Genomic DNA, 11,511 nt, shown 5'->3' with positions numbered 1-11,511 from the left:
TCTCCCCAAAGTAGCATCTGGGCGAAAGCCTTCTCATGGACAGGTAACAGGCTGCAGATGTGGCTGTGACACAGCCCTGGCACCATCATCTTCCTCCCTGGGCCTACCCCTTCCTACCTGCCTGTGTTGAGGCACCTGGAGCCCCCACCTTCCTCTGGGCCTCCATGGGGTGGGGGCAGCTGGATGCGGGGCCTGGGGTACCATCTTATTTCAGTAAAAGGGTTTTCAGGCAAGACCCAGGCTGTGGGATAAAAGGCCATCTGTCCGTCCGGCGGTGCCCAGCCCCAGCTTTCCCCGAACAACATTCCTTTATGCAGCTCCCCCGCCTCCTGCAGCCCCCGACCCTCAGCACACTGCCTCCTTTCACACCACCTCTATGGTTGACTTGTTTGTTTGCGGAGCAGAGCGCAGGCTTTCTGTTGTTCTCCTCTCTTCTCTCCCCCAGTGCACCCTCCAAGCAAACCCTCTCTAGGGACATCAGGGCCTGGGGCAACGGAGGAGGGTTTGGGGCTAAACAGAGACCAAGGTTGAGGGCTTGGGAGCACCCCAGTGAGCCCTTGGAGAGGGAAGAGAAGCGGGCATGAAGGATGCTAGTAGGGGCAGCCCTAGAAGCAGGTTCCTACTGCCAGCGATCTCTTGAGAGGCCTTAAACGAATGACTTGGTCCCCCTTGCCTCAGTTTCTGCCACTGTTTCCTGTCATTCTCTCAGGGAGGGTTGTGTCAGTACCAATGGGATCCTGACTGCATAGGCTCTGGGGTAATGGCGCTCACAGTGGAGGTGGTAAGCGTCTCCCAGAAGCCACATGATGTTGGGGGTAAGGTGAAGAGTAGGGCAAGCTTGGCCGTTATTTCTCACTAAAGGGGGCTATGGTTTGCTTGGTCCCCAGCACAGCCTGCCTCTTGCACACAGCACTTCCCCATGAGGAAAACTGGGGAGTAAATTTTCAGGCCCAAAAGAAGGGTAGCAATGCACCCTGGCTGCTAGAGAGGAAATAGTGGGCTAGGAAAGCATGTACTGGAATGTGCCTCCCCTCTAAGAGCTAGCTGTGTGGACTGCCACCATGGGCCGGGGTGGGGAGGCTGTGCTGACCGCAAGACCCTGGCTTCATGCTGCCGCCGCTGCCTCCTAAACATGGAATGAGATGTGGACTGTTGTCTCCATACCTGTGGGATGTCTCACTTGCTTGTCCTCTCTGCTGGTAGAATTCCCTCTCCCCCTCCGTGCGTCTTGATCACAGGGAAAAACTTGTTCAGGCCTCTACACTGGGAAGGGAGACCCTGGAGTTAACATCCTTGGTACATGGCCTGGTCTCCCCCATGACCTTCGTGGATTTTGTCTCCTTTCTAGACCCACAAGGGGAAGAGAACCAGTAAAGATCAGCATCCACCATTCACTTCTGCTCCCTCCCACCCCACTTCCCCCTGAGGGCAGTCCCTGAGACTCCAGGCTGGAGTAAGGAGGAGGCCCAGTATTGCTCTTCAATGAGCCTTGCTGGGGCTCTGGTTCCCTTGTAGAGATGCAGGTGGGCAGGTCTGCTGCCTTCATTGTAGCGGTTTTAAGAAGGCTGCTCCCTGGAGGTCACAGGAGTGGACTTGTTAATACAAAAGGCTTCTCCCCAAAGTAGCATCTGGGCAAAAGCCTTCTCATGGACAGGGGACAGGCTGCAGATGTGGCTGTGACACAGCCCTGGCACCATCATTTTCCTCCCTGGGCCTGCCCCTTCCTACCTGCCTGTGTTGAGGCATCTGGAGCCCCCACCTTCCTCTGGGCCTCCGTGGGGTGGGGGCACCCAACCCAGTGCCTTGATGTAGCTGACCCTGTAGTTCAGGTTGCAGCCAGGCTCCCTGTCTGTGTTCCCTGCTCTGAGAATTGGGAGAACAAAATCCCACTCTCGCCCTATCCCTGCCCATCCTGGGCTCCTACCCTGTGGATCTATTGTGGGGCAGGAGACCTGCAGCTCTGCCAGAGGTTTCACACTGTGGACCAAGGGCTGAGTTTGTATTCAGACATGTCCATATGGCCCACATTGTTTGTCTGTGTATTTGTTTTAAATGTGAGTCACATTTTAAAATGTGGAGATTTTATATAAAATCTAGTTTTCTAGCTTTTCTTAAAAATCAGAAGGTCTGACAACACTGAACCCCAATCCTTACATTACTTGGGCCTGAGTTAGGATTGCCCCCTTATGACAGGATATGTCTCCTCTAGTTACCTAGAGTCCACTCCACTCCCTATTGCCTCCCTGATACAAGACCAAGTGACAATGACCTTGATTGCCACTCTCTGTACCAATGTCTCTAGCAAAAATTTGCCTCATGTTTTAAGGAAAATTAGAGCATGTATCTTTATTTGTGGACATAAAGAATATTCTTACATGTTTAATATACAGACAAAATCCGTCTTTGTTATGAGACCACACCCTGCCTCCTTCACTCACTGATGTCGCATGCCTAACCTCTGAGGATATAGCAGGAACTCCTGGTGCCTTTGCCAGAGAGAAGCAGCTTCCTTTTCTGGTAACCAAGTCCTCAAGTCACACAGCACGTTTGTTATGGAGCCTGGTCTAGAGCTGTGTCCCTTAGTCTAGAACTGAGTCTTGGCGTCTAGTGGTAGATAGTTGGCCCTGGATTCTCCCTCCCCCGAAAGCTGCCTTCTACGGGCTGCCTCCCTAGAGACAGATGTGTTGGGGAACTGACTGGAAACCTCAGAGATCTAGCAGGGAACAACTGGCTCCTCTGAGAGCTTTGTTCTGAGGATGCTGGACTCAGTGTGAAAGTGATGGGCGGGGGAGGGAACCCAGGAGAAAGGGCAGTGGTGGTCAGTGGGATCACCTCTACGAGAGGAGAGCTGCCACTTGGGATGACCTGAGATGAAATAATACTTCATAATCTGCCAGGAATTAGCACTGTGCTGCAAGAAGCGAGGGTTGGTGCTGCTGTCTTGCTGGCTTCTTTCCCATCTGGCTCCGGACTGGCTAGAAGAGTCTAATCAGTTGCTGACGAGTTGATCCCGACTCATAGTGACTGCATGTGCGTCAGAATAGAACTGTGCTCCACAGGCTTTTCTTTTTTTGTTTGTTTGTTTGAATTTTATTTATTTTGTTATTGTTGAGAATATACACAGCAAAACATACACCAATTCAATAATTTCTACATGTACAATTCAGTGACATCAATTGCATTCTTTGAGTTGTGCAACCATTCTTACCCTGCTTCTCTGAGTTGTTCCTCCTTCGTTAACATAAACTTACTACCCCCTGAGTTTTCTATCTAATCGTTCGAGTTGCTGTTGTCAGTTTAATCCCGTGTATGTAGTTCTTAAAAGAGCTTAGTGCTCAAGGCAGACATTCTTTACTAGTTAAGCTAATCTATTGTTTGGTTTTAAGAAGACTTTAGGGGATATCTTTGGTTTAGCGTTTAAAGATTATCTCAGGGCTATGGTTTCAGGAGCTCACCCAGCCTCCATGGCTCCAGAATCCATAGGTTTTCAATGGCTGATTTTTCGGAAGCAGATCCCCAGGCCTTTCTTTTGAGGAACCTCTGGGTGGACTTGAACCTCCAACCTTTTAGTTAGCAGCCAAGCGCGTTAACCATTTGTACCACCCAGGGACTCCAGGAGACTCTAAGGAGAACAGATTGCCCTCCTTGCCCACCACCGGATCACTCAGCATGGCCAGGGATGCTTGGCTGTGGCTGATTCAGCCAGTCTCCTTAGCAGAGCATATTGCCCTTTCCTCTTGCTTGACCTTCTTTTTCCAAGTAGACATAGACTGTGGAAGACATGGGAGCTGCTCTGTTCCTGCCTGCCCTGCCCACACTTTGGTGGCCTCTCTAGCACATCATAGATGCTCAAACATTTCTGGCCAGAATGGTTAGGGAAGAAAAGCAAGGTGTTAGAGCCTAAATAGGCCACCCATCTACTCATCAATGTAGGATTCAATAAGTATGTGAATACTAACCCAATGCTGGGCACTGGGGACCTAGCAGTAAGTAAGACAAGCAGAGTCCCTACCCTCATGAAGCTTACATCCATGCTTGGGAGGCATCCAACAAGTAAATGCTGGGCGCCACCCTGCTGAGACTTGCCAGGTTCCTTACCACACAGCCATGGGCCTGATCAAAAAAGTTCTCTAGCCTCATCTCCTGCTTGCCTTCCTGAGGTGGAGAGGTTAGGAGGGGCTAGGATATGGGGGATTTAGTCTTCAGAACCATTCTTGTTGCCCTAGGACAGCCTTGTGTCCCTCAGGTGGACCCAACACAGGTAACAGGTGGGCTGGACACCCCGTCAAGCCATACTCATTAATACTTGGGCTGATCATTCTTATGAATACTAGTATAAGCTTGATGACAAAATTACTCACTTCCCTTAACAAATACTAGAACATATTCAATCCAAAGCCATCACCCAGAACAGTTCTCAAACACTTGAAAAGAGCACTTTTCACTTTTCAGACGCTTTGGGGTTTTTAAACTCCCTTTGGCTTGCTTCCAGGATCTGGAGAGTCTTTTAAATAATGCATTGTGGAAGTTTCCAGTAATTTTTTTTTTTTTTAAGTCTTCTGAAGTTTGGGTTGTACCCTAGTGCCCAGGAGTGACCTTTACACATTTCTGATTCATGGATGGTGTTTGTGGAATTCAAGGGTGAGCCCAGCTCAACTATAAAATAAACATGGAGCGTGGAAGTCTGGAAAACACGGCCCAGATCAGTGTGTGGGTGCCGTGGCTCCTAGCAGTTTCTGGACACCCCCACCCCTGCGAAGTTCAGATGGAAGCAATCCCCAGAGTAGGAATGGGAGACCCTCTTCAGGAGGGTCTTTGTCTTGTCTACACGTGGAGAAAATTTTTAAACCTTATAAAATCTCGCAACTCGACTCTGGGAAAATAGTCATTCAAATATACTCTAGAGGACTTCAGCGTGTGTCACCCTGAGGCTCCATGTACCTCAGGGTATTTCTGCTGCTGGAGATATCCGTGGGATGCTTGCCCTGGCTGTCCTTGGAGTCTCCTTGCTTATTAGAGGTGTGTGAAATCTTGTGATAATAACCTGGGCTTCTGCCAGGGAGGGGTGTAGTCCTGATGAAGTCACCCAGAAAGCACCTTGCTTGTATGGTCAGTCTGGAAATTTATTTGTCAAAAGCCGTATCACTTACAACATTCCTTCCTGGTGGCCCCAAGACTTTCAAGTTGTGATTAAGCTGGAGCAGGAGAAGCAGGAAGGAGGAGGAGACTGTGCCTACCCAAGGGGTCTTTGAACTTCTGGTGTTAAAAGGAAAGAACTTCCTCTTCCCCTCTCCCTTCCCCTTTTTTCCTCATCCCCATGGGCAGTGGTCCCCAGTGAAAGTCCTCAGACTGGAGCTAGTCCATGATTCAAGGGAGCCCTCTTGGGAGAATCTCTGACTGCTCCGTGCTGGGCCTACAGGCCTGTGAACCACGTTCCTCTGCTTCCCTCATTTCACTGAGAATATTCCAAGTTGAATGAAAAAGTCTTAGGAGTGTGCTTTCCATTTTATACCAACATCTCTCTGTGAAACTGGATTTTCCAGTAACTTTTTAAATAAAAACTTAGATCAATTGAACATTTGATTTTTTCCCTGTTGCATGTCAATTATAGAGCCTCATATCAACAAACTTGAACCAAGAAAGCAATTATGCACAGTTCATACTCATAAAACAAAGATGTATGTTGTAATTTTTCTTCATGAATAAATATTTTAAAATAGAACCTATCTTTTTTTAAATGCCAATGTAAAGTTGCTAACTGCCCTTCCTTGGGAAGAACTGCCTTTATTCTGAAAGCATGTATTCCCTTCATATTTGGTATGAAAATTTCCTTTCTTTTATTAAATGACGCTGATGGTAATTTTTAAAAATATCTTTACTGGGCAAAATCAAATGTTGACAATCCCATATCAGTATCTGTCCCTGGTGGCGCAGTGCTAAGACCTCTGCTGCAAACCAAAAGGTCAGCATTCAGATTCACCAACCGCTCCTTAGAAACCCTACGGGGCAGTTCTACCCTGTCTTATAGGGTCTCTATGAGTCGGAATCGACTCGACGGCAGCAGGTTTGGTTTGGGTTTTGGTACTTTTAGTTTTGCTCGTGTCTGTCCTGTGTACTTGGCCAAAGGGCACTGAGACTCTATAATCCAGATCATTGGAATTTGACTCTTGTATCAGGCATGTCCTGTCCAGCCCAGAGTGGCATTCTGAGGTGGCATGCTTGGTGTCCTGGGTCACCTCTCTCAGTCAGAGGGCTATATTTACTCTCATACCAAGTGCTAGGCACATGTGCCCGCCCCATCCATTTCATATTCCCAAGGAGCATGAGCCCTGCAGAGTTTCAGGGCTCCACCCCCGATCACCAGGCCCTCCACACAATAGGAGTCTCCACAGGCCTTGGCTGCTTTCCAAAGACCAAGCATTGAAGCATGGTCTACTGAGGAAATAACTGGTGGAGCATAATGTCCCTGCCCTATTGGAATCTATAATATCATTGGACAAATAAGATAATTACCCAAACATGTGAAAACAACAAGAGGCAGGAAATTCAAACTGAGGCAGTAGGACACATAGTCTGATTTTACAAAAGTCTGAAATGAAGAAATAATTTCTGGCTAGAATGGTTAGGGAAGAAAAGCAAGGTGTTAGAGAAAATATTCCAGAGTCCAACTGCTGGATTCTGACTTCACCCTTCACTAGCGGTAGAAATGCTTCATGCCTCGGTTCCCTCATCTATCAAGTGACTACTTCATACGATTGTCAGGAAGATTAAAGATTAATGGGCACATAATAAACATTCATGAAATAATAACCTTCGTCATCATCCTGGACAGGGTGACATTTGAACAGGAAAAATAGAAGGCATGATAGAAAATGGCAAGTCATTCTTTTTGTCTAGAGGGAAAAATTGGGGTTAATCGAAGGGCATAACAGGAAAGGAGTTTGGAAGAAAAAGAGAAAAGACTTTGAATCCAGGAAGGTCAAGGATAAGCTGATTGACAGAGGATGACCCTATATTCCCTTTTAGGAATGCTGTATTGGAGGTGATGGCAGGGCTTTTGGGTCAGACTGTGATGTGGACTGTTGGAAACCTCTCCTGCTGTAAGGAGTGAGGCCAGCGTCAGAGAGAGAAACTTTTGAGAGTCTTCTGAACTGATGCTTCCAGCACATCATAGATGCTCAAACATGTGTATCAGTTGATGGATAAGTGAAAGCAGTAGATACGGGTGAGATCCCATTGGGAGGGGAGAATTGAGGGAAGAGGAAGGGGGCCATTATGATACTTCACCAAGACCACCGGCTCTTAGAGAGGAAGCCAGCATGAAGCTGGGGGTTTCTGTGCCCAGAAACCCTCCTCAATTTTCATTTTTCAGGCTTTTTCCTTTCCCACTACCTGCTGCTCTCCCACTTGTCACTACTCTGGGTGTCTCAGTCTTCATCCCCACATATTTGGTGGCCCTCCATTGAACAGGTCTGTAAGTCCAAATCACCTCCTAGACATACCCGCTCTCCACACCACACGAGCAGCAGCAGGCCATGAAGGAAGCTTCAGGTGGCCATAAGCTAAGTGAATGAGGCATATAGGATGGCAGCCAAAAGGACCAGTGAGAACTCAGTTCCCATGATTAGGGTAATGACATTCCATACAAGGGAGGCATGAGCCCTGGTGTGTTCTGCACTAGTCCCATCATACCTTGAAAGAGGAACTTGGACCAACCATCATGCTTAGGGACCCTGTTTTGTCCTAAGAGTATCCTGGGAACAGCAGTCTTGGCAGGAGGTAGGAGTATTGGTTGTCCTCAAATAATCATTGGCCTGTCAGATGAAAGAGAAAGGACCCTGTACAGTTCTGGAGTGATACCTGGAAACCTGGAGACAGCCAGGAATAAGGGAGAGTTTTCTAAGGACGGGCGTTATTAGAAAACAGCCTCGCATCCAGTAAGCAGAAACACGAATTGGAGAGATGAGTGCTTTGAGTCCAGTGCCGAGAGGCAATGTGGTAGATGCTCTCTCTTCCATTGCCAGTGGTTGTTTAGGTGGATGTTTCCAAAATAGATACATCTGTGTCTGACACTCAGTCTTTTTGTTTTGTTGAGAGTGAGATAGAGTTGCCTTGAGTGGGGGCATGCTGGGGTGTTTTCAGAGTAAATCAAAATGGGAAGGAACAAGATTATCAAGCTCCTGAGATGAGAAAAGGAAAAGACGTTTATGTTGGATTTTTAGGGAGTTTCACTATATGATGAGCTGTGCAGTCTCCTCTTCCTTGTTCTCAAGACAGCATACACTTTTTTTTTTCTTAATTTGAATATTAGCGTGGTGACACAGACTAAAACTACTGAGACACACAAACCAAGACAGGGCCACAAAAGTCCACTTTTATTTGGGTTACATGTTTTTTCCCAGAAAATGGCAACATGGTCACTGCCACCGTCGGGTTCTCTTGGGTTCATTTGGAAGCAAAAATGTAAGAATTATAACAGTAGAAATCCCAACTGGCTGCTCAGATAGTTTCCTCAGCCTCTTTCCAATGCCCCACTTCCAGGACCCCTCCATGGCCACCCAGCACCACGGGTTTCCTTAGTCATAGGTACTCAGCAGGCAGGCCCCATCAGCAAGGACTCTCCCCGCCCTTCCAACAGGGAAGCATGAGTTTCACTTATGTGCTGGCCTTCTCTCCCTGGCCTCACCCCGTGTGATGATAGAGCCAGCTCGGCTTGTGATTTTCCCAGCACATTCCATTTCCTTCTGACTTTACCTCTTTGCCAGTTTGATTTTACCTTGAGCCCACTTGTGCACTCTTGTGCCAGTTCCACCCCATGTGTGGCTGCTGACCCAGACATGGGGTTGTTGGAGGGACCATCTCCCTTGTTCTCTGCTTCTTTTTTGTGGGCAGCTCAAGGCCCCAGCCTGTGACCTTCGGGCTCTATTGAATTAAACAGGGAGGAGGGAGGCGGATAGTCACCAGGCGTGGCACAGTGATCCCTGCCAGGTGCCCTGTGCCGCCCTATGACTCTCTGTGCCTAGCACCAACCAAGGACCTGGGGTGAGACTGGCAGGGACCCCCTTTCCCTGAGCATCCCCACTAACTGCTCTCCTGTCCCGACAGCCTCTTACCCAGCTTCTAGACTCTCCCAGATCTCTCCGCCTCTTTGGTTTTGGCAGAAATCTTTTTTTAAGGGAGAAGTACAGAGAATAATGACACCCACATCAATGTCTGTGTGTTTTTAAAAGTGCTCAGTGTCCTCGATTTCCACCGACCCTGCCCCATCCATGGGGCTCGTCCCCCTCCCGGCTCCATCATCCTCTGGGGGGTGGGCCCAGGGCTCAGCTGTCTCCCCCACCCACTATAAGTAATCACCTTGTGTCTTCTTGTCTCTTTCCAGGGTTCCTTGGAGAATGGGGCTGTGGCCTCTGTGGAGACTCAGAAGACAGACCCTGAGATCGAACCAAGGTTTAAAGAGGTGGATTGGGAGAAGGTAGCTGGCGCAGGACAGAGTTGGGGCTACTGGGCCGAGGAGAGGGAGCGTGGTGCCAAAGGTTATGGTATTCATGACATGTACCCAGGAAGATCAGGAAGGGGAAGCAGGTGCCCGAGGCTCACAAACATGGTCTGGGCAGCACACCTAGGCAGGCGGCTGCAGTGGGTGTGTTTGTGAGAAGCTTAGAAAAATACAGAAGAGGAAGTCTCTGTCTGTTCAGGGCCAGGCCCCAAATACCCCTGGAGAAGAAGAGGTCTCCCACCAGGACCCCTGAAGCTGGGGACAGTGACAGGGTCAGCAGGCCCAGACTTGCACCTGCTTGGCTAGTGTGCTAGGTGGAGCTGTCCTAGGCATCAAACAGCAGAGTCACCTGCTGGTCCGAGGCCAGGCAGGAGAGAGGACTGGAGCCCTTGGCGATGTTTAGGGAAAGCTGGAGGGTCCTGCAGAGCCCTGCTACACACTCTCTTGGTATTGGAAGCTAGCATCTTACAGTTGTGAAGTAGACTCCATTTGTTCATTTTGTGAGCCCTAGAGGAGTTAAGCAGTCACAGGTCAAATGCAGCCACTCAGTGGGGGCTGGGGTAGAAGCAGCAATGCCGGGGGCTCTGGAGTGAGCAAGGCCTGGGTGCCATTTACCTCCAGCCGGGGTCATGGGACTGCCCCAGTGTCATGTTGCCATTTCCTCTTGGGATAGCCATGCAGTGTGCATGTCCATAAATGCCCAGCCCGGGTGTCCTCTGTTGGGCCTGTGCAGGACACCTGGGGCACAGAGGGTCATAGGACAGGACCCTGCACTTGGGGAGCCCAGGCCTCAGGAACCCGGAGACGGTGACTGTCATACAAGGATTGACACCACCCCTGGGAGAGCCCAGGAGCCCGTGGCAAAGGACACCTCTGGATGCCAACTAGAGAGGGCTGGGTGAAGCTGTTCTGTATTCTGTGCTCTTCAGAGAGGCCACATCACCTCTTGACCCATCAGTTGGCAGCCAGGAGAAATGAAGGTGAAGTTTGGCCCCCAGGTAACCAAAAGGAGAAGAGAAGGCCAGAGAGAGGAAATGGTGTGCCTCCCAAAGGGCTCACCGGAACCTGGTTCTGACCCTAAGCTTGGCTGCAGTTGCTCACTGCCAGGGCTGGAAATGGATTTGCCCAACCAGGGATCAAGGCTGCGGAGCCTTGGTACAAGTGGCAGATTTTCCAGAAGTCTTTGGGGACTTGCGCATCCTCTGCACGGGAGTGTTGGTGATGGAGACAGCCAGCTTGAGTAGGACAAGGACCCCAAAAACTGGTGGAGCCAGGACCTTGCCATGGTTAAGGAAGAACTGCAGAGGGAGAAGAGGGGGCTAGGGAATGAGGAGGGGGCCAGACAGTGAGCTGGGCGTGTGTCTGGTTGGAACTGTGAGTGGGCAGTGAATTGCTTGAAAGGAAAAGCAAGAGAGGGCTTAGCTTAGGGGTTGAATGTCGGAGAGAGCTGAGCCTCACTGGGTGAGTTTGGGGCAGCCACTGGGGCAGAGTGGCAAGGAAAGGACCACTGGGTAGGGGGTGGGCATCTGTCCCTAAGGCTGGCTTTGGACAGGCAGGTCCAGCATTGCCACCCCTACTCTGGGGAAGGCTCTGCCCACAGGGTCCCTGAGCTGCAGGTTCCGGGCTGACTCTGGCCCTGCCACTGTAAGTGGTGCCGGGAGGTTCAGAGCCCACACAGTGCAAGACCACCACAGGGGAGCTCCCAAACCCCACCCGTCAGGGGACCACACTCAGGAGAAAGAGTGCAGCTGCTCCCTGCAGCCCACTCACCTTCACTGCCTCTCTCTCTCACTTACATTTTCTCTCTCCCCCTCCCTTCTCTCCCATGTCCCTGGCTGGCCAGACAGAGAGGGAGGGGCAAGGGCTGAGCCCCGAGCGAGTGTGGAGACTATTCTGGCCAGGAACTCCCACCACACTGGGGCCCATGCAGGTCTGCCTCAGTGCTGGAACCTGGGCTTCCCAGGGTGGATGAACAGTGCTTCTTCTCTTGCTTGCTTCTTTTTTTTTTTTTT

The 11,511-nt window shown here is 49.9% G+C and overlaps 1 protein-coding gene across 1 annotated transcript in view; it reads left to right on the top strand.

The window, feature by feature from the left end:
• Positions 1–760: 760 nt before the first annotated feature.
• FA2H (fatty acid 2-hydroxylase) overlaps positions 761–11,511 on the top strand; it is a 29,540-nt gene continuing 18,789 nt past the window's right edge. The window contains 5 exon segments of the mRNA XM_012558898.1: positions 761–781; positions 4,161–4,203; positions 6,810–6,833; positions 7,373–7,470; positions 9,383–9,475. Coding sequence (XP_012414352.1) covers positions 761–781; positions 4,161–4,203; positions 6,810–6,833; positions 7,373–7,470; positions 9,383–9,475 — 279 coding nt within the window.

This window comes from Trichechus manatus, unplaced genomic scaffold (assembly GCF_000243295.1).
Source record: "Trichechus manatus latirostris isolate Lorelei unplaced genomic scaffold, TriManLat1.0 scaffold00194, whole genome shotgun sequence".
Classification (NCBI taxonomy): domain Eukaryota; kingdom Metazoa; phylum Chordata; class Mammalia; order Sirenia; family Trichechidae; genus Trichechus; species Trichechus manatus.
The sequence above is the reverse complement of the archived record's forward strand: the minus strand, read 5'-3'. Positions and strand labels throughout refer to the sequence as shown.